Below are 20,279 nucleotides of genomic sequence, written 5' to 3'. Positions count from 1 at the left end.
CTTAACACCTACGCTGCGATTCCACTGCCTTTCAACGAAAATGATAGCTAATATGGTCATGTTTAGATGGGCCACACTCTTTACGGTTTCGGACATCTCTGATCATGATGATATTGTGTTTGCAAGGATTTAGGATTCCGAGTGCCTGTTTTCGATTCTCTGGATGTGAATGCGATGTGAACGATGGTCTTACGGGTATCGACATGATAATGCCAGAGCAGCAGTTTGAGTTCGACCACAAGGCCTTTGACAATCTGCTTCAGCAAGTGCAGGAGAGTTTTTACAAGAATTTGTGTCTCTTGAGGCTGTCATTTTGTGTTGTATGAACCTATTTCAGGCAAGGAGCATGGAAGAAATTGTACATGGGCCAGCAAGGTCATGAGCGTTTGGAGTTTAGGCAGGGACAGAACCCAGACAAATAACATTGATTTCTTTCATACAAAGATAGTACAGCAAACCCGCCTGCGGCTTCTAAAGTATACACTATACACATGTATATCCTGATCTAGAAAAATTTCAACAGACAAAAAGATAATAACAGTACAAAAAAAGGGAGGATAGAATATCTAGACCACCAAGAACAGGAGAACGTAAAAAGTCCTAGCCCACAGCTAAGGCCCCCAAACCAAACATCTAAATCTAAGCATCAATCATCAACTGTTCACCCTCGTCCAACAGCTCCGTGACCCGGGCCAGATCCGACACCATTTTCTTTCCGTGTCCGACAAGCAGCAGCTTCTCTGCGTTGGCCGGTAGACCAAGGTACGTCGGGGGTTCTCTCTCAGGCAGTCGGTTGACCCATTCGACGAAATCGCGGATACCGGTCTGTCCGGGCAGAGTCAGGCACTCATCATTTTCGACGCCGGAGACAAGCTTGTATTCGTCCTCGAAGGCCGCGGGTGTGAGGAAGCTATGGACCAGGCTTTCGAGCTGCTTGAAGTCGGCGTAGTCGTCGACTTTACCGCCGTATGTCTCGGTCACGAGCGTGCGGATCATGTCCCATGGAAGTTTCTGAGGTGCCACGTTGGACCGACCTTGGGCGACCACATCGACCCAATGATCAATGATGAAGGCACAGCATTCGTACTAAAAATTTACAATGTTAGCTTTTGTCGTGAAATGACCCGGTCGGATGTGGTTAACTTACGTCACTATCGTTGAACTCCCAGAATCCCTTCCAGCCAAGACTGGGTGCATAACGAAGTCGCTCCTGGAGAACGGCGTGCAAGAAGCAGAGCAGCAGGTACACGCGCGCCTTCTCTACTGGTGGTTTGCCAGCGCGGGTGGATAGCGAGGACAGCGAGTCCTTCATGTTGGCGCGCACACCGGCGGGTTGCTCGTACATGAGTACACGAGAGGCACGGATTAGATTGACCGGAATCTTGGGACTGGATTCCATGGCAAGGAAGAGACGGAAGTCCTCGTGTGGCTTGAGGGATTCGAGTCTCTTCTCGAGACTTTGCAGCCAGGATGGTGCCAAATGCACGTTCTTGACCAAGACCCAGGTGCCTGCAGTCGCGGCGCTGCTGATGGCTTTGTCGGCAGTCTCGATACCCTCGTTGGAACCCATGGCAAGGTTGGAACACGTGGCTTGCACACGCTCGACGAGAGCATCCACCTTGTAACTAGCATCGAAGCCAGGGCTGGAGCTAAGAGCGATAGGAGTGGTTGCCGTGACTTGGTCAACAATGTCCTTCAGATCAGAGCTGCCTTCGAACAACTCACGACCAAAGACGGCCTCGATGAAGCGTTCTGCGGTTGGCACAAACCTGTCCATTCTGCATAGCTTCACGAGCAGCAATGATCGGAGCAATCGGTTGAGTGGCGCTGTGTTTTCCTCCCAGAGTGTGGGGACGGAGTTTTCAGCCAGCTCTTCTGTGAAGAATTGCTCCCATTGCTCTGGAGTCACGGTAGAGAAATGAGACTTGAACATGGACATATTGGAAACCTTATTCATCACTTGGTCCTTCAGTTCAAGCGATGTCGAGAGGTCCACACTCTCCGTTGACTCATCCAGGATTGTATCGAGAATGTCTTTGTCCATAGGGAAAGGAGAGGCCTGCGCCAGGAGCATGGCGAACGTGATGCGGTCCTTCTGGACCAAGCCCAACGAGGTGCGCTGGTAGGTTGTAACAAACAGATCACGGAGAATGATCTGCACTCGGGCGTTGTGCTCCTTCTCTTGGGCAAGACGCTTGTTTTGGTAGAGAACTGAGCTGAAGATATCGACGAAGTACTGAAGGGAGAATTGGTAGAAGTGGTTGATATGATGAAGCTGTTCCAGCACGGCAAATACAGCACTGCAGGAGCGGGCGATGATGTTGTAGTTGAGGGTGATGCTCTCCACCTCTGTCATAACTCCCTCGGTCTCGACCATCTTCTTGGAGATTTCGGCGGCTTCCTTCTTCAGTGTCTCGAGAGTCTCAATGACGTTATCGTCATCGAGAATGTTACCACGAGACTCATTCAAGGCTTGGAGAAGCCTCTTTTCAAGTTGACGAAGATGAACCTTGAATTCTCCCTGCAATTTGACCAAATCGTTGCGGCGTGCGTCAACATCCGGTCGCTCGAATTTCAAGACCTCGTTGAGTGACTGCGTTTGCAAACTGCTCTGAGTAACAGTGAAGTTGACGAAGGTTGTTCTACTGCAGACGTCCGGCGGGAAAGCTGCGGATGGATCCCGAGTTGACAAGAACAGCCGGAATGATGGCGAGAAGTCGATTTCTTGCTTGCCAAGTTGAATGAGAACACGTCCCCCGGTCTTCTGGTACTCCTTGTTGAGAACGTGGCTGAGAATGGGGTCCAGATGCTCAGCGTCTTGAATCAGAATCGGGTTTCCGAATCGTAGGGCACTCTCCAGTTGCTTGACGAAAGAATCATCCAAGAAGCTGGTGACTGTAAGCTTCCTGTCTGTGCTTTCCTTCTGCAGGAATTCTGTTACGCGACCAGAAGGATCGATGATCAACGGATATCTGTTGTATCTCTTGAGGACGATAGCATTCTCCGTGCATAGGTCATCAACTGGAAGCGAGTGGTCTTGCCAAGTCAAGCGTTCATCGGCATTGGACAAGTACTCGGTGATGGGGTTATGTGGCTTGAATGTGATACCGGACTGCACCAGATGATTGGCCCAGTCGTCAATCATGGCTTTACGGAACTGCTGGTCATAAAGACCGGCGTAGGCGAGGAACGCCGCAGCAATCAGAACGTCGCCAACAAGGGTGCTGATTTGAGTCTCGAAGGACTTGCTGCCCTCTTCCCATCTGGTACGTTCAGACGACAGACTGTCAAGCAGACGAAGACTTCGGTCAACCTTGAATTGGACCCGCGACATTTCTGTTTTGATCGCCTGAGTTTCACTGATGAGGGCAGCGTATTCTTCCTTGTAGGTGGCAATGCTGCTCTCGAGATCCTGGATGGTGTTGAGGATGGCTTGTCCTTCAGCCTTGGTTTGCTTGGCTTGGTCCTCCAGCAGGTCAACTTCTTCACGCAGAGGTCCAACACGGTCCAGGATCGCCGAGTAGTTCACCTGAGCTTCAACCCATTGAACTAAGGGACCGCAGGCTTTGCTTGCTCTGTTCACTCGCTCATAGGTGAAGTCCTCCTTCGAGATGAATTCGTTCTGCATCTTGTTCCGATGGTTTCTTGTCATCTGCTTCTCGTTGTCGTAATTGACGATACTGGCAATGAAATCATCCTTTCGTACGATACCCTGGATGGTTTTCCAGCTATCCACCTTGTGGCCCAGCAACGTACACACGGCCTCCAGCGCCAAACGAACACTGGCGGGAGGATTACCCATGGATCGGACTTCCGTGAGATGCTGACGTTTAATATTGCTGACACTCTTCTGGGCTTCCAGAACCGCAGGCTCAGCACGGGCAAGGTCGTTACGGACAACTTCCGTTCGTTCAGCGACCTCCTTCTCCTGTTTTTCGAGTGCCGCCGAGACTTCTAGAGAAACCGCTTTACGCTGTTCGGCTTCTTGTTGGTCAGCAACCATGCGCTTGAGCTTTTCGTTCGCCTCTTTGTCCTTCTTCTCGAGCTGCAGCTTCTTCTGGTCAAGACTACCACCCAGGTCGCGAACTTTAACGACAGTATCCCTCAGCTTCTCAAGACCCACGTTCAAGTGTCTTTGCTGTTCTTCTAGATCCTCGCGCTTTTCGTTGAAGAGTTTCACATAATGGGCAACGAAGTCAAGATAATGACGGGGTGTAAGGAATGTCGTTTTGCCTTGCTGTTTCTGGAGGCGCCCGTTGAATCTTTGCAGAGAGTAATGAATGTAAACCATCGCATTGACCACGGCCTCTCTGTGTGATGCCGGAAGACTCAACTCGCGGTATGCCACAGGGATGCTGTCTGGGGCAACAAAGTTTGCTTTGTCCAGGTCAATCGATTGTGTCAATTCAGAACCGACCTGGAAGAGAGCCTGGTCAGACCAGTCGCCCATCCAGTTGAGAACGCATCTGTTGAACAACGCAGGACTCGTGGCAGCCTTCGACGACAGGCCTTCTTCGGGGGGATTCATAGTGAACACGACGTGCAAGTTCTTGACAATCTGCTGCGTGAACCACTTGTAGAGTTCTTCTTGCGTATCGAGAAGAAGGCCTTGGCGCTGTGCACCCTCCTTACAGGCGGTCATCAAGGAGGAGAACTCATCTCCCTCAAACAAACCAGGAACTTCGGCGTTTGCTAGGAGAGTATTCATGCGTTCGAGGAAACCGGAATCAAGGACGTTGGATTCGTCCATGATAAAGCAGATTTTCTCTCCCTTGCAGCCTGCTCGGCGGAGGACAGTTCTGAGATCATCATCGAAATCTTCCGATGAGTATTTTCCATGCACCTTGATCTGGAAGACCTTCAATCCGTTCATCCAGGCAACGAAGCGAGACAACGTGGTCTTACCACTACCACTAACTCCAATGAGAATGAGGTGACCCTGAGGCTGGCGGAAGACTCGGTCAATGCGAAGAGCATGTTCCAGAACATCGTTGAACAGAACAAGAGGAACGTCGACTTCTTCTTCACAGAAGGTCCTGAGACGAGCCTTGACAAAGTCGCGCAGTCGCTCTTGCTCCACGGGCACGTAATTCTTAGACAACCAGTTCGAGAAGAGAATCGGGCCCTTCAAAGCCTCTTCCGCGTCCATATTCGGGAAGTGCTCAAGTGCGATGCGGCGAACAGCATCGCCAGTCCAGTTCCTCTCTTCTTCTGCCACAAGACGATCCTGGAAGAGACGCAAGGCCTCGTGCGCCCAAATACGGACAAGACCCTCGACTGAGAGGCTCTCAAGAGGTTTAATCGCTTCGTACACACCACGCACCCATCGGGTCAATTCACGAGGAGAGTACACATAGTGAGGTTGAATCTTAGCGGTAAATCTAGATTGAGACTCCAAGTAAAATTGCACCATAGCCTTGGTGAGGGCGTCAGAGTATCCCCGAAGCAAGGGAAGGATCTTGAGCACAGCCGAGTTGAAGGTTCCGTAGATCTGCGTGAGTGAGAGCTCTCCAGGATAGTCAACCATGACCAAAGGAGAGTGACGCAGGAATCTCTCAGCCATGGGCGTACGTCCAGCGTCGGTGGGAGGATTACAGGCACCGACAAACTGGATGCGATCCAAAGTAACCCAGGTCTTGTCGGAAGTTCTCCAAAAACCATTCTGCTCAACAAGTTGACGCAAGAAAGCAATAGCGCGCTGAGTTCCGTAACGGTCAGGGGCGGGAAGGTTGATTTCGTCGCAGAAAATGACCAGCCAACGGCCGATTTGGTTTGGAGACATAACAACACCGTTCAGTGTCTTCTTGTACTCGCAGTATTGTTCAAAAGTCTTGATCAGAAGGTCAGGAGTCGTGGCACTAGAGAAGTTAAGACCAACAACCTCCATGTTCGGGAGCTTCCGAAGAGCAGCAAACAAGGTCATGGTTTTACCAGAACCTGGAGGACCGCAAAGCAGCAGTGGCTTATGTTCTGCCAGCCATGAATACAAAACATCTTCATGACGAACAGTGTCCACTGTGGGGACCACAACATCAGTCTGTGTGATAGAGTGAGTGTTGATCTCAATGGAGGGAACCTGTGACTGCCAGCTTGTCCAGTCTGCCCTGGGTAGAGTGACATCGTAATCGATGAGAGACGAGACACCGTCAGGCGGCAAATCGGTCGTCGTTAGAGCAGACACAAACCCGCCGAATGCTTGACGATCTCCCAAGGGGCAGTCACCCGTAAAGGACCAGACAAGAGCAAGGAGCAGCTTCTTGGAAATGTAAGATTCGATTTGTTCCGGGTCCAGTGGGAAGTCAATGTGCTGAACGTTGTACTCGAGGACATTCCTGCAGGTCTTGTTCAGTAAACTGAACAGAGTGTTGAGGGCACGGATATCAGTGAATTCCATGATGTGGTTGTATTTCTTGGCCTCCTCAAGAGATTTAAGGATGAGCCCGTCGGTCTGAAGAAGGTGCTTGAATATACCGGACACCATTTCCTGTGCATCTTGGGTCTTGATAGCAGCTTGGCCGGCAGGGGCACTGTCGTCATCCAAATCTTCAAATGTGCGTGTCTTGAGCGACTCAACGTAGTTGGAAATCATCATAGAGGGTGTGACGGTGTCATCGTTGAACCACACCATACCGCAACGACTGACCGTTGCCAGTGTCGCATACTTGAGACTCTCCACTTCGAACATGATTCGAACATTGGACGGCAAGTTCAAACGCTCACCATTGGGAAGTGTTAAGAGCTTGTTGTCATCAAGAACACTGTTCAAGTTTTCAACCCACTCCGGATCAACATCGCCGTCAAACACGATCCAGTGTCGCTTCGTGTCTTCACCTCGAAGGTTGTCAACAATCTTTCGCAAGATACCGGTAAACAATCCGTCTGTCCATTCTCTTGTAGTACTGTCCAGGCTACCATAAAGCGCCTCCTTGGACATGACCTTCGAGTCGATAATGTGGGAAACACCCTCAACCCCCTCGATTCGCTGCAAAGCTTGAAGAAGGATTTTCCAAGCAGCCGACTTACCAGCTCCAGACTTACCGACCATCATGACACCATGGTGAATAGTCTGGATTTGGAAAAGTTGCAAGGCCTTGGTAATCCACATTTCGCTGTCGACATAATGCTGCTCCTGAGCAATCTCACGGATGGCCGCCGTAAGCTGCTCATAATTCGCTGGAACATACTCTACGCCGGCGAACACTTCTTGCTGAATCTCAAGCATTTGATCAACATCTTCCCGAACTAACTTAGGAGCGATCGTCTCCCGGAGACTTTGAACGATGATCTGCGGTTCGACAACTTCGTCTGGACCAAGTTCACCTTCAGTGTTTGCGATACGGGTACGCTTGAGACCTCCAGAGCTAACCAAAACACTCTTCAAGGCACGTAGACCGAAGTCGTAGTGGGCCTGTTTTGTCAATTTTGAAGAGCAATGGTCGAAGAAAGGCACGGTCTGCGTGGACAAACGCTTGGCTTGCTTGAAACCTTGCGAGAATAGCATAACTTCCGCAATCAATTCCTTGTCGGGCTTAGACATCGCAACGCTCCTGAAAAGCTTCTTCAGGTTGTCAGGCAAGTTAGAACGGCCTGCGTAGCCAGGGTTCATAGTAATGAAGATACCGGTGTTGGGATTAACACTCAGTCTTCTTCCGACAAGCTCGATCTGAGCCTTGTCGTCGGATTCGACATTCTTCAATCCAATCTGGATGTTTTGAATTTGCTGAGAGACAGCGGACAGAATTCTCTCCTCCAAACGGTTAAATTCATCAAAGCAACCCCATGCTCCAACTTGGCATATACCCAGGAAGATTCGGCCCATGGCCTGATAATCGAACGTGTCATCGCAGCAGAAAACAAGCGTAAAGCGACCAAGTTGCAGACCCAAAGCCTTCACTGATTCTGTTTTTCCGGTACCAGCTGGACCATACGGCGAACCACCCAATCGTTGACACAGGGCTTGCGTGAGTGTTAAGAAACAGCGATCAGTCAGTGGCGTACGAACAAGGCGCTCGGGGACTCCGAGATACTCGAATCCGTAGTGCAGTCTAGCGTTAGCCATATGAACATAGAGGCGCTGGATAAAGTCGCCCTCGGGATGATACACGTAGCGCATCTGCAGCAGCCAGAAGTAGTGCATAGGGGTCGAGGCATTGTAGGTGATGAGCTTGGAAATAACATCACGCTGGTGCACAAATTCGGTGATCATATGTTCACACTTCTTTCGAGTGATCGAGTCCAGCTCGCCAAGGACAGTGGCGGCCAGCAAATCAAGAACTCGCACTTGGGCATCAAACAACGCGGGAAGATTCGAGCCCTCATTTTCTAGGGCCTTCTGCACAGCGCTAGTCCAGACCACCTGACAGGCAAGCACGACAATCTGGGCCGGGTACTTGGTAAGGAAGTCATTGAAAGCAGTGCTGTCGATCTCGGAGGCATGGTAGAGAGGTTCGAATTGCTCAACGGCCTCAGCAACAAGTTCGGCTAAAGTCAATTTCATGTTGCTCTCCAGGGCACTGAGCCAGTCGTTGATTCGGGGAGTCTTGAGGAGATTGACTTCCTTTTTCAGCCGGACCTCCTCGCCTTCCTTGGAAGTAAAGCCGGTGATGTTATTCTCCTCATCCATCAACACACCCGATAGACCAGCAAACATCTTCTTGAAGTGCTTTGCCACGCGGAAGATATCGTTACTGTTACCGATGATCTCAAGGAGATCTTCGTCACCAACGAAGTAGAAACGAGGGAAGGAGATACGCTCTCGCTCCAAATACTCGCCCAGTGCCTTCTGGATCTTGTTCAACAATTCGGCCAGTCGCTCTAGGGACTTTTGCACACCGTTGATTGCGAGCACGTCGAGCACAAAAGGAGATTTATAGACCTTCTTCATCACGGCAAAGAACTCAGAGTTGATGTTCTGGAAGCGGCTTGACTCAAGAGGAAGTAGGTGCTTGATATCGGCATTTCCGGTAAACACGCCTTCCAAGTAAACCCACTGTCTTTGAACGTCAATCCACACGTCAAAGAGAACGTGCACTCGGTTCAGTTTGTCTTCCCAAGATGAAGCCTCCTCTTCAAACTCTTTATAGTAAGGGGAATGCCTCATCGCTTGCAGGGAGTTAAGGTTCTCGCTACATTTCGCAAACAGATCGTCAAAGCCGCGAATCAGTCGACACTTGTTTTGATAGTTGACAAGGTCCAGAGAATAGTTCTGCCAAGTTTCGCGGACTGATTTGAGGAATTCTTCCAGTGCCATTTCACCTTGCGCCTGGGCGATGATGCCGCGAATCACAGGCTCACTGGGGACAAGCTGCAGATCCCAGACATCTCCAAGGGTAAGCGAGATGAGAGAAAACCTTTGGCCTGGTTTGAGCGATTTGTAGATCTTCTGCCAATGTCGTTCTCGGACAGCTTCGGACTTCATGTCAGAAAGCAACGGGTTTACTTTGAGCAACTTCCGCAGGACGTTTTGGATATGCTCGAAAGCAGCATACTGGCGCATCCTGCTGGGCATTTCCTTGGTCATTTTAATCAGGCCGTCGATGGACTGGCGAAGTTTTCGGGGTTGCACACTCGTCCACAACGTATCCCTGAGGTCATTCAAGCTCTTCCAGATCGTAGACAGAGCAGCCCACACGGACATGAAGTCCTGCACCTCCTCCAATATTGCCGGCAAAGAGGATTCTACACTTGCTGGGAGGTCCAGAGCTTCCTTGGCTTTAGAGACCATCTCAAACTCAGATTGAAGAGATTCAAGGCGTGACTGGAACGAGCTCAGAGTACGAGACGCCTCGTCGGGAGGAATAGTTCCGGATACGGGTTTTTCTTCGTTCCATTGGGCAATGACTTCCGCAATCTTGTCGCCGATGACTTTGTCTTCGGCAGCAATCTTGGCCCGCAAACCCTCGGTCTGGTCCTGCACAATCTTGCTCTTTCGGGCAAGCAGCTCATTCAGAGCTGCCCATTCGCCATCAACATTCTCCACATGGAGCCAGTCACTCGGGAATTGGTAACGCTGGCGTGCAAGTGTAGCTTGGCCTTGGCGGAAAAGGTCGACTTCCGGCTCCCAAACCTTGGCTTTCCGCTTGCACTGCTGGACAATCGTGATAAAAGAAACGGCATGGGCGGTGGAGGCAGCTTCCAGAGTCTGTCCTTCCAGATCACGCCGCGCTGAGGCAATTTCGGAGTGAACCTCCCTCATACGGCCCCCAAGTTTGGAGCCGAACTTGAGAAGAATTTCGTGTTGCCATTGGTCATATTTGGCATTGACTCTGGTCTGCACCTGCTCGTAGTCGATTTTGATGTTGCCGAAGGAGCGGCTAACTTCCGAGGTGTCGAACGTAGCTCGGCTCTTCCGGATCTCTTGGAGCAGTTGAAGCCACTGAGACAAATCGTCACCCAGGATGTCATAAACCTGTTCAGATCGTAGATCCCACAATGACTGAAACTGCAACCATTTATCAACATACTCCGATACTTCCTTCAGCCTGGCCTCGACGGCATTGTAAACCTGGCTCAGCTCATTCGTGCAGTGCTGCGGAAGAATTGCAAAGCAAGCTTCAGACAGGTGGACCTTTTGAATATCAATTGAGATTTGGTAACGAGAGGCTTTGATTTTCTCCAGGTTGCAAACAACACCCAGCCAGTTATCGAACTGCGCAAACCAGCTCGCACGAGCAAATTGCAAAGGCGGGTCAAGATGAAGAACTTGATTGCGCATAGATATTTCATGAACAAGTTCCGAGAATTCGATACTGTAAGCCGGGCCCTCCGTCTCACTCGTGGCAAGATGGTGTCTGCCATTCAACATCTGGTCTTTTGCCTCCTGGAAGGAATTGATCCATTCCCGAATTGCACGATGGAGACGGTCGCTCAGGATAGACTCGATCCTCTGGTTAAGGTTGGCAACCCAATATCCGAGGTTGACATAGTTCTCGAGATTGAGCTTATCGACGGCAACTTGAATTGCATCCAAACGTTGTTTAAAAGCGGAAGAGTCATAGGGGCATGTTTTCAGTTCATGGATTGCCTTTTGGATATTCTCGTTGATCGCCGTCAAAACAGCCGTCTTGGACTGGAGAACGGACGCTGACCCGGCGAATTCGCGGACAAACTGTACATGTTTACTTTCTCCTCGCCCCGGGATGGCCGAGTCGATAGCACCGTTAGCCAACGCCGACTGCTTGACATGAAGTTCGTACGAATGAACGAAAGATTCCCATCGGAGGGGAACACCCTTGACAATCATGCCTTGTGCATCATTCACATAGCCGTTCAGCAAAATCGCAACATCGGTCATGCCTAAAATTGAGCGGTTCGTTTGGAGCAATGTGCGAACACTTTCCATGAGACTGATGGCGTAGGGGTAAACTCGTTTGGCTTCTTTCGATATGTTGCTGACGGCGTGAGGGACCTGGAAATTAAGCCAGATCAGGTTCCTCACTTCTTTGAACAAAGCAATAACCTGGGCATCGAAATTGACGGTTAGCTCCAAGGTATTGCCCGCAGCACGATTGCGAACGACGTTGAACAGTCGGCCAGAGATCGTGATATGGCGTCTCTGTACGTCATGCAACCACGACTCGAAAACCGGGCGAGTATCGAGTTTCTTTCGAAACATTTTCGCCTCGCTATCAAGTTTTTCACCTTCCGCATGGAGATGCCAATCTTCACCCAGCACATTTTCAACTTTGCGCATGTACCCATCGAGCTGGCGTTCGATCTGGCGTGCCCACACGATGGCACCAGAAACTGGAGGAAGATCTCGAAGTTGTGCCATGGCGTGTGCCTCGGAATGCGCATATTGTTGCTTGAATCGTTCATGCAAAGCGGAGATATCTTGCTTGACATTCTCAATGAGTTGGGTCTGATATTCCACAATGGCACCCCTGACCTTGGGGCGCACAAGGAGGGCATTGAATTTGGAGAAAACGCGAAACATTTCATTGGCATTCTTTGCAGTCGCAAGACGATCTCTGAGGCGCGCAATAATAGAGTTCTCAACGCGGGAAGTACGCTCATTGTACGCGATCTCTTCTTTGATCCACTGCTCAGTGCCCTCTTCAGAGACATCAAGCACATCAACGTTCTTCAAAGCAGCGTACGCCTCGGCAACTTCCTCGACAGCATCCACGTCCCCAATCTCCTCGACGACGACAGCACCATCGGAGCCAGCTCCGGCGGCAGTTTCTGCTGAAGATGAAGTGCTCGGTCCAAGAACGTTGACAATAGTTCTTTGAAGTTGCTCGTGATTGACGCGGAAAGTATTGATATATTTCAAACGCTCTTGGGTCTTCTCGTGACGCGCGGTGATCTTGATCGGGATGAACTTTTCATTTCGACGTCTCGTAGAATCTCGGGCAACGTTGGTGAACTCTTTGAGGTTTTCATCCCAAGTCCTCCAGATAGCGCCAGCAGTCTTCATCAAGGAACGAAACTCGCGGTATTCTAGATGCAAGATGGTCCTACCATGCAGGAGAGTATGGATCTGAGTGTCGAGGTCTCCCGAGATGGCTTCGACAAGCGCAAGAGCTCGCTTGATCGGATAGGGACAAATCTTCAACTTCTTGTTGAGGTGATTGAAGATTAAACTCAAAGATTCTTGCACCTTTTGCAGAGTAGTGGCGGACAAGAGTTCGTCTAGAGGGAAATCTCGCATGAGCTGGTTGTACTTCTGAACCAAGTCTGTTGCCTCTCGCAAACCAGTGTCGGCCACAAAACTAAGAGTCGCTTGATATCGCTTCGCATGGCGTAGGATATCCATGGTCAATTGAACACCATCTCCGCGCAACTGATTTTCAATTCCCTCGAGAGCAGTTTCCATCGACAACCAAAAATTGATTTCCTGCGCTGCCGAACCGCTATCGGCATCACGGGACATCTTCGTAATTGTCTGAATGGATCGAATCCAGGCATTCACATTGTTCTGGATGCTGTTGATAAAGGTGCTACTTTCGAGTACCTTCGGGTCGACCAGCTCCACAGAAGGTCTTGTTCGTCGTCTTTCCGCCTCCGCGAGGGCGGCTTGAACGACCTCATGAAGCGGCAGGTTCAAGGCTGGGATTTCGACATTCTGCTGCAAATGCAACAAGCCAAGCTCCAGTTCCGCAAATTTCTTCTTCGTCCCCGGAACACCGGTTTTCACCTCCGTGTCCGTCCTCGGCTTCAAACCACCCATGGCATCCTGGTTCCGGGCGTTGGCTTCGAAGTACGGGCTGAGGGCATGGTGGACCAGCAAATGCAGAATCTCATACGGAGACAAAGATCCGCCTTGCGGGGCTTGGGTGTTGAGTGATGCCAAACCTGGAAGGTTCATCACCTGAATCTGGGAGGAGATCGGAAGCGTAGGATCGATGGAGGCCGGACGTTTTATGAAGGCGACGGATGCGACCGTGGTAGAGGACGAGGATATTTCGGTGGAAATGTTATACACATACTGGGTCGACGATGCTACAGCTGGTTAACCCCTTCGTACATTAAGCGGTTGAACGGAGTCATCGGAATAAACCTACCTTCACCATCATCTGCGCCGTTGGTCACATCCGATCCGACAATATCCTTCTGCACATAGAGAGCCACCTGAGACTCCGATGCGAATCGCGTACATCTCTGCACCGTTTCTTCATATTTTTCCTTGGATAGCAAGCTACCAGCGCCTTCCAGCTCAATTTTCAGAGCTCCCAAGGTCACTTGCAAGACTTCGGTCAAATAATGTATGACGGCGCTTGAATCTACCAGGGATGTCGGGGTAGACGTTGCGACGCCGTTAGAGACCCCATGAGAGGCGATCTCCATCTTTGCGATAATCTAATGAGGGCGGCCGATGTTGATCATGGAGGGAAGGAAGGAGGGGAGGAAAGGCTGCTGCGATGTTGACAGCAAGCACACCGGTCGCGACGTTCGCTCGGATGTCGGGATCTCCACGAGGGCGGAAGAAATAGAAACAGAGAAGAGAAGAAGTGGGAGCTATATGCAGATTAAAAGGAGTAGTAAATGAAAGGACCGGTCGGAGGTCAGATAGTCATGGTCTATGTCCCTTTGTTGCACTCTTACCCTGCTCCAGGTCGATAGATCGGTGTCCAATGCAGCGGGACGCGTTTCTCTCGGTCTACTTCAGGGGGAGATGCGCTATACCCTAACAGGACTAGCGCCAGACAACGGCCAGGCGGTCCACGGCTCCCTCAGCGTCGCTCCCGTGCAGGTTCCTGACATCACGGAGTATGGCAGTATGCGTACTCGGTGAGTATGGGATACTTAATGATATACTGAAGCTCCTATTGTGGCTGGTCCTACAGCATATTAAGGCTGCACCGACTACCCGCCATTCTGTCATACTAAAATGCCATCTACTAACCTCGCATGCTGGCTGTATATATACTACTTGCCATCACTTTACAGATTCATGACTGAACTTATGGTAATTGCTCAACCGTGGTACTACCTGGTTTAATCAGTCTGGATTTACATCTCCTGAAGCACGAATGCCTAGATACAATAAAAACCATCATATGGCAGTTCCGATGTCCACGCTCTGACCGCTACTATCAGTTGCTCGGCAGTCGCAACGATACTTCGCGCGAAACTCATGGACCCCAGTATTTTCGAGGACGCTCAGTGCTTTTTCACTCGCCTTAACCTTCGCATAGCGGCCTGATGAGGCTGTTCCCTCGGCAATCACGGTATTATGTATGATCACAGCAGCCAGAACGCTGACAGGGCCCCCATCTCCAGCGGGTATCTCACCTGCCTTAAGACAATAGTTGATACAACCGAATTCGTTGGTCAATCTGTTATGCAGAAACGTCTAACCCTAGTCATTATTTCCACAAGCAAGGGTTTTCTTGGTAATGATAATTAAAAAAAGACAAAAGAAATAAATAAGAAAACAACCGAGGCATGTGGTTTCTGTTTCAAGGTTGCCAAGATATCTTACCGTAGGATGCTTGTTGGCGAAAGTGTCATAGATTGCCATGTCCTGGAAGTAAGGCCTGATGAAACGCTCGAAAAACGCCTCTATCACCTCGAAAGTGAAATTTGAATCCACAAAAACAGCTCCAAGATATGCTTCAACCATGTCGGGAAGGCACTAACATGCTACGTTAGCAGAGGGAACAGCACGGCAGCGGATAGATTCATACCTTGGGTGGATCCTTGGTGACGATCCAATAATCTACTGCTCCCTCGCTTTCATTTTCAGCAGTTTGTATCTCCTCCGCGTAGTGTGTAATTTGCGACTGTAAGGGGCTGCTGAAATGTTTCAGATGTGTATGAAGCCCTAGCTTGACCGCAAGAGCACCAAGAAACTTGTTCGACACCATTGCCATCTAGAAAATTATGATCAGCATTTTTATATCTAGAATCTTCTGACAAGCAAACGTACTTTATGTTCTGTGAGCCATTGAGGATCTCGGTCGGGAAATCGGTGAAATATGTCTTCCACGCACACCATATCGAGGAGCGAGTCGCCTAGAAATTCAAGTCTCTGGTAACACGGTACTTTAGCCCACGCGGAAGGGTATGAGGGATGAGTAAAGGCCGAATGCAAAAGTCGTGGGTATTTGAAGCTGTAACCCAGTTTCTTCTCTACCCTCTGGCTAAGGTCAATTTCGAACCCATCAGGCTGTTGGGCTTGATATCTGGGAATCGTATATGAGGCGTTGTAATCTCTCCAACATGACTGACTGTGACTTTTGCTGTCAACCAATGCGCTCACTGCTTTGACAGCAACATCAAATCGATGCTCAACGCCACCGGAGAGCAATGAAGCCCCGATAATTGCTTCGCAAACATCTGCAATCGTCTTCTCGCCAAGTGCATGCTTGCCTTCGGAAGAAACCTTCTTACTATGATCCTTACCCTGAAGAAGGTTCAGACCATCAGGATACCACGTATGCCTCGAAACAGAAATATTAGTCTAAATCACCTAATCATGTTTAGTTAAATACCTTGAAAACCCTCGGCTGCGGATGTACTGGTACAGTTCCTTCTTCGTCGCCGAGTTAAAAAGGTTTTTGTTGCAGATAAGACACATGCGATTCACATGATAATCGAACTCATCGTCATCAGGATTTTGTATGAAAAGAGATAAGGATGTAGCCATCTTAAGGAAGCAATCGCCTAGGAACTCAAGGCGCTCGTAATTTTTTCCCATGCCTCTTTGGACATGAATTTGGAGGGCCCGGTGTTCTTCTGTGTTGTCAGAGTCCTTGGTAAACGCTTCCAGGGCATACTCTGGATTTACAGCCAGCTCTAGCTTCTCACATGCTTCGAGCGCAACCAAACATGCTTCCATTCTGCTCAGAATCGCAGGAAAAGCAAGGCAGGAAGCTGCAGTTGACGCTGGAATCTAGATCATCGGTAGCCTGTTAACAAATGTATATGAGAGCACAGTAATAATACCAAGGTAGACTCACTGCGGAAATTCTCAGTGGTTCAATGCAAATGTAACATCGAGTTTTGATATCCCTCTCCTTTTCCGTCATTTTATCCAAAAGGTTTCGCCGTAGACGCACTAGCTCCGCTCGCACGACTGGCTGATCCCATTTGCATTTGGAAAGAAACAAAGCTCGCGAATTCTTTGAAAGACTTAATGTATAGTTCATGATATCTTTCATGTGTCTGCGATGGGGCACGAATGATGGTGGCGGACTTGATGGAGACAACGTCTCGTCAATGGCTATGCTGAAATACCGATATCGCCCGTCCCATTTATCATACACGAAGCGATTCAGCAGAGCTTTTGGATCCGCATTGTCAGGGAACAAGATCTCCTCATTCTCACTGACGAACGATAATATATCCCAGTCAACCGCATTCCGATCACTGGCACTCACTGATGCACCGTCTAGTTTTGCTGGAGCAAGCCAGTACGGGAGTTTTTCGGCCTCTCGCGCATACACCTTGTTAAAGACGTCTTGGAAAACACGAAGCGTGAATGTTGTCAGTAACTCCACATCTTCGAGAGATACTGTCAGACCTTCTTGTTGGGGCTCGCAATTAAGCGTAGTCTCGATGTCGTCGTCTAGAAAGATAGAAAATGGAGGAAACTTTGGCATTCTTTGGCGAGTTAAGAATACTAGACCTCCATGGCCTCGGCTAAGAGTCTTTGAGGGAGCCAAGGTAATGATTGTAGCAAAAAGCTGATATGGCATAGTTCCTTGTTGCTTCTTCCAAAGCGAAGGTTTTGGCAACATGGCATACTGGTTTGTACGCTTGGACGTAATGGCCAGTTTCGCATTTCTCATGGCAGGTAGGCGTCTGTGATAGATTGAATGGAAATAGTCATCGAGAAGTTTGTGTTTTCGAAGCATGAGGCACGCATCAAAAGCTGCAGATTGTTTTGCGGTGGATTTTTTCATTTCAGGACTACCGGTGAGTCCTCGAATTGGAGATTTCTCGGGGAGAATGACCTCGCAAACAAATGTATTGTGCACAGGAAGGACGACATAAATTGCTTGGGCGAGGCTATCTTTCTCATATTGCTACCGTAAAAAGCCGTGTCAGTAGACTACTAGCAGTCCAAGGAACGCCTGACGTACCAGAGAGCTAGCATAGCGTGCTAGAATATCGATGGACGAATGATAGGTCAATTTTGCCCCTGTTGCTTTGATTGTAAAAGTTCGCTTTCCCTCAGCTTTCTCAAGAATCGACTCTAAGTCGGAGTCGGTCCCACGCAGTATACGGTCCTCGGGGAGGGTCTCGCAGAAGTTTTGCATGATTTTCTATAACGCCGTTAGATTTTGTAAGATGATTGAAAGGGGTGTAAAGTCTGACTTCAGCTGCTCGAGTGTCTTCCAGCAGTTCTTCATGGGCGCTATTCATCCTTTCAACCATGACTGCGTACTGTGGACATGTAGGTCAGAACTTGTTCTCCACTCGGCATGTATAGTTTCTTACGGTCGAACTCCGATGGCGTGCACGACCTCGACTCTGCACATACTGAATGAGAGTGTTGTACAAATCGAACCTTTCCAGTTAGCGTAAATTGCTCGGAAACAAACGTCACAAGAGGGGCTAACCTGACAACCAAATTGCAGTCCGGAATATCAAGGCCTTCCTCTGCCACAGAAGTAGCAAACTTACTCATCAGCGAACATCTTCCAGGATAAAACAAAGGCTCTTACCAAGCAATTTATCTCTCCATTTCTGAACTTGACCAGCGCAAGGAACTGTTGCCGAAAAGTCACATTCATGCCTGCCACATCACCGGACCTCACCCCTATGAGGACCCCCGGTCGAATAAATGGGATTTCCAGTTTTGTGAAAAGCTCAAACAACATCCTGGCGGTGTAGCGCTTCTTTGTGAATACTATGCATTTTGTTTCCGCCGAGTGGCTGAAGCATGCTTTCAGTTCATCGCGAAGGAGCTGCACCTTTGGGCTCAATTCGCCTGGCAAACTGGGGCTCCCAAAAGTGTGTTTCTTCACTATCTCACTAGCCTCTTTGATCCGCGAGATTTCCTTATATGCAGTTTCAGGGACCTGTGACGAGCTACCTGGTTGTAGTGGCTTGCTAACTGTGCTCTCGAGTTTCGGTAGCACATCATCGGCCAGTGCATGCAACCATGCTCGGTCTGAGCACCATTTCCCTAGCTCAGAACTTGCCAGACGAGCAAATCTAAATATCCATTCTAGAGCTGCAATGTCGCCGAAGCGATCCTCCATGGTTTTGTACAACGTGGTTGCAAATGGTGCTCCCAGCTTATCATAGGCCCAAGTCTTTTCCACCGGTCGATAGACAAACTGCCGTAAAAGATTTGGTTTCGATGTGGTGGCAATCTTGCTGTCCAGGAGAGTCTCGAGGGACCTGAAATACGTTAGTCGATATCACTCCAACATGGAGGCGCACAAACACCGCGGCATCTATGATGTCTCCTTTGGTATCTATAGGTGAAGCGGTCATTCCGAAGATCCTAGGACGTAGCAGAGGGTCTGCTTTGAGGTATGATTCCCGTATGATTCTGGAAAAGATTAGACTTGACAAAATGCATCAAATAAAGACACGAACCGCGCGTAGGGGTGATCCTTCTTTGTATGATGAGCTTCATCGAAAATAAGCAGGTTTATCTGGTTCATCTTGATATAGGAGCTCAGCAAGCACTGATTCAGTATCTCTGCTGTACAGACTATGACCATGTTCTTTTGAAAATGCTCATCCCAAGTTTGCTTGCTCCAGAGATCAACTCCCATGGCCCCAAAGAAGTGGGCTATATCTTGATCTATGTTATTGCGCAAAACTGCGGCCTGTTGAAATGCGAGTGTCACACTGTCCACCTATCGATGAGTTAATATACACGCGGCTCGAATGTCGCGCAGATCAAGAAAAAGAAAAGAATACCAGGAAGAACGATATACGATGAGGTTTGCCAGCCGCGCGGTCAATCAACTCATTGTGTATGATATGCTTCAGCAATAGTACGGCTATCAATGTCTTTCCAGATCCTGGATTACCATCAGTCAGTCTTGCCGGCAAAAAGCCAGGACATGCAGAGACACACCAGTATCAAGAACGGCGATTGTATTCTGGGACTTGGCCCTTTCGAAAAGTTCCACTTGGTATTCTCTTGGGTCTAAGAGACCAGCTCCAAGATCTTGCTTTGCTACCAAGTGAGCCGTGGAGAGCTCGGCGTCTGGCACATTCGGGATCGCGGGTCGGGCTTCTTCGATCGAATCGAGGTCGACTCGTTGGGAAAGTCTAAATGACTGTCAAAAACAGGTCATTCCATATATGAAGAGGACTTACAATGCTTCAAATGTTGCGTTCTGATGCTTTCGGCGTTGGGTGATATGTTTATGACTGGACCCTTCGTCATTGTTGTCATCGTGCGATTCATCTGAAGAGCTGTCATCTTTCTCAGCAACTCCGTCGGAAATAAGGGAGGCATCTCCAGAGTGTAATAGTGCCTGGTCTTTCTGGTCCTGTGATCGAGGAGATGGCACGGGTGCCTCCATTCTTGAGGCAATACAAATGACTCTCTGCGATCGAATGAGATGATGTGATTAAGATCTGGTTGTTCATGTGAGATGAAAAAAGAAGAAGACTAATAAAAGTAGAAACGTGGGAATAGAACTCGGATGAGAAGTGAATGAGAAAGTAGAGGAGGACAAGGACACAACTACTTGCTTTTTACGATGGACGCTGCTGCAAACGCGGGGACAAATATGCTGTGAGACAATAACCGCAAAGGCATTTATTTGGTTTCATTTTGTACGAATGATACCTAGGTATTGAAGTTTATTTCCTTGCCCTTGATCTCCGTGCCATCCCTGCCAGAGCTGAGCTGCAAA

General features: G+C 49.2%; 2 protein-coding genes across 2 annotated transcripts; both read right to left on the bottom strand.

Moving 5' to 3' along the window:
- Positions 1 to 427: 427 nt before the first annotated feature.
- Positions 428 to 14,019, bottom strand: P170DRAFT_466574 (dynein heavy chain). The gene is made up of 3 exons (XM_024852426.1): positions 13,506 to 14,019; positions 1,148 to 13,449; positions 428 to 1,086 (listed from the first exon to the last, which is right to left on the bottom strand). Exons 1-3 carry the CDS (start codon positions 13,786 to 13,788, stop codon positions 640 to 642), a joined length of 13,032 nt encoding a protein of 4,343 aa, XP_024702579.1. The 5' UTR covers positions 13,789 to 14,019; the 3' UTR covers positions 428 to 639.
- A 478-nt stretch (positions 14,020 to 14,497) lies between these two features.
- P170DRAFT_413077 (putative RNA helicase/RNAse III) lies at positions 14,498 to 19,943 on the bottom strand (the record flags this gene model as incomplete). Its single annotated transcript, XM_024846955.1, has 16 exons — positions 14,498 to 14,797; positions 14,927 to 15,079; positions 15,132 to 15,317; positions 15,374 to 15,887; positions 15,939 to 16,339; positions 16,407 to 17,474; positions 17,502 to 17,714; positions 17,767 to 17,835; positions 17,890 to 17,959; positions 18,012 to 18,070; positions 18,117 to 18,798; positions 18,845 to 18,952; positions 19,000 to 19,265; positions 19,330 to 19,433; positions 19,490 to 19,686; positions 19,735 to 19,943. 16 exons carry the CDS (start codon positions 19,941 to 19,943, stop codon positions 14,498 to 14,500), a joined length of 4,599 nt encoding a protein of 1,532 aa, XP_024702578.1.
- Positions 19,944 to 20,279: the final 336 nt, after the last annotated feature.

This window comes from Aspergillus steynii (assembly GCF_002849105.1).
Source record: "Aspergillus steynii IBT 23096 chromosome Unknown P170scaffold_6, whole genome shotgun sequence".
Lineage (NCBI taxonomy): Eukaryota > Fungi > Ascomycota > Eurotiomycetes > Eurotiales > Aspergillaceae > Aspergillus > Aspergillus steynii.
This window is presented reverse-complemented; position numbering and strand designations above follow the sequence as displayed.

Excerpts from the sequence above, each read along its gene's own strand:
- P170DRAFT_466574 (XM_024852426.1), bottom strand. The coding sequence starts at position 13,788 with ATGGAGATCGCCTCTCATGGGGTCTCTAACGGCGTCGCAACGTCTACC. Across the intron at positions 13,450-13,505 it reads CGGCGCAGATGATGGTGAAG|CTGTAGCATCGTCGACCCAG; the intron begins GTAGGTTTATTC and ends GGGGTTAACCAG. Across the intron at positions 1,087-1,147 it reads GGGAGTTCAACGATAGTGAC|TACGAATGCTGTGCCTTCAT; the intron begins GTAAGTTAACCA and ends GTAAATTTTTAG.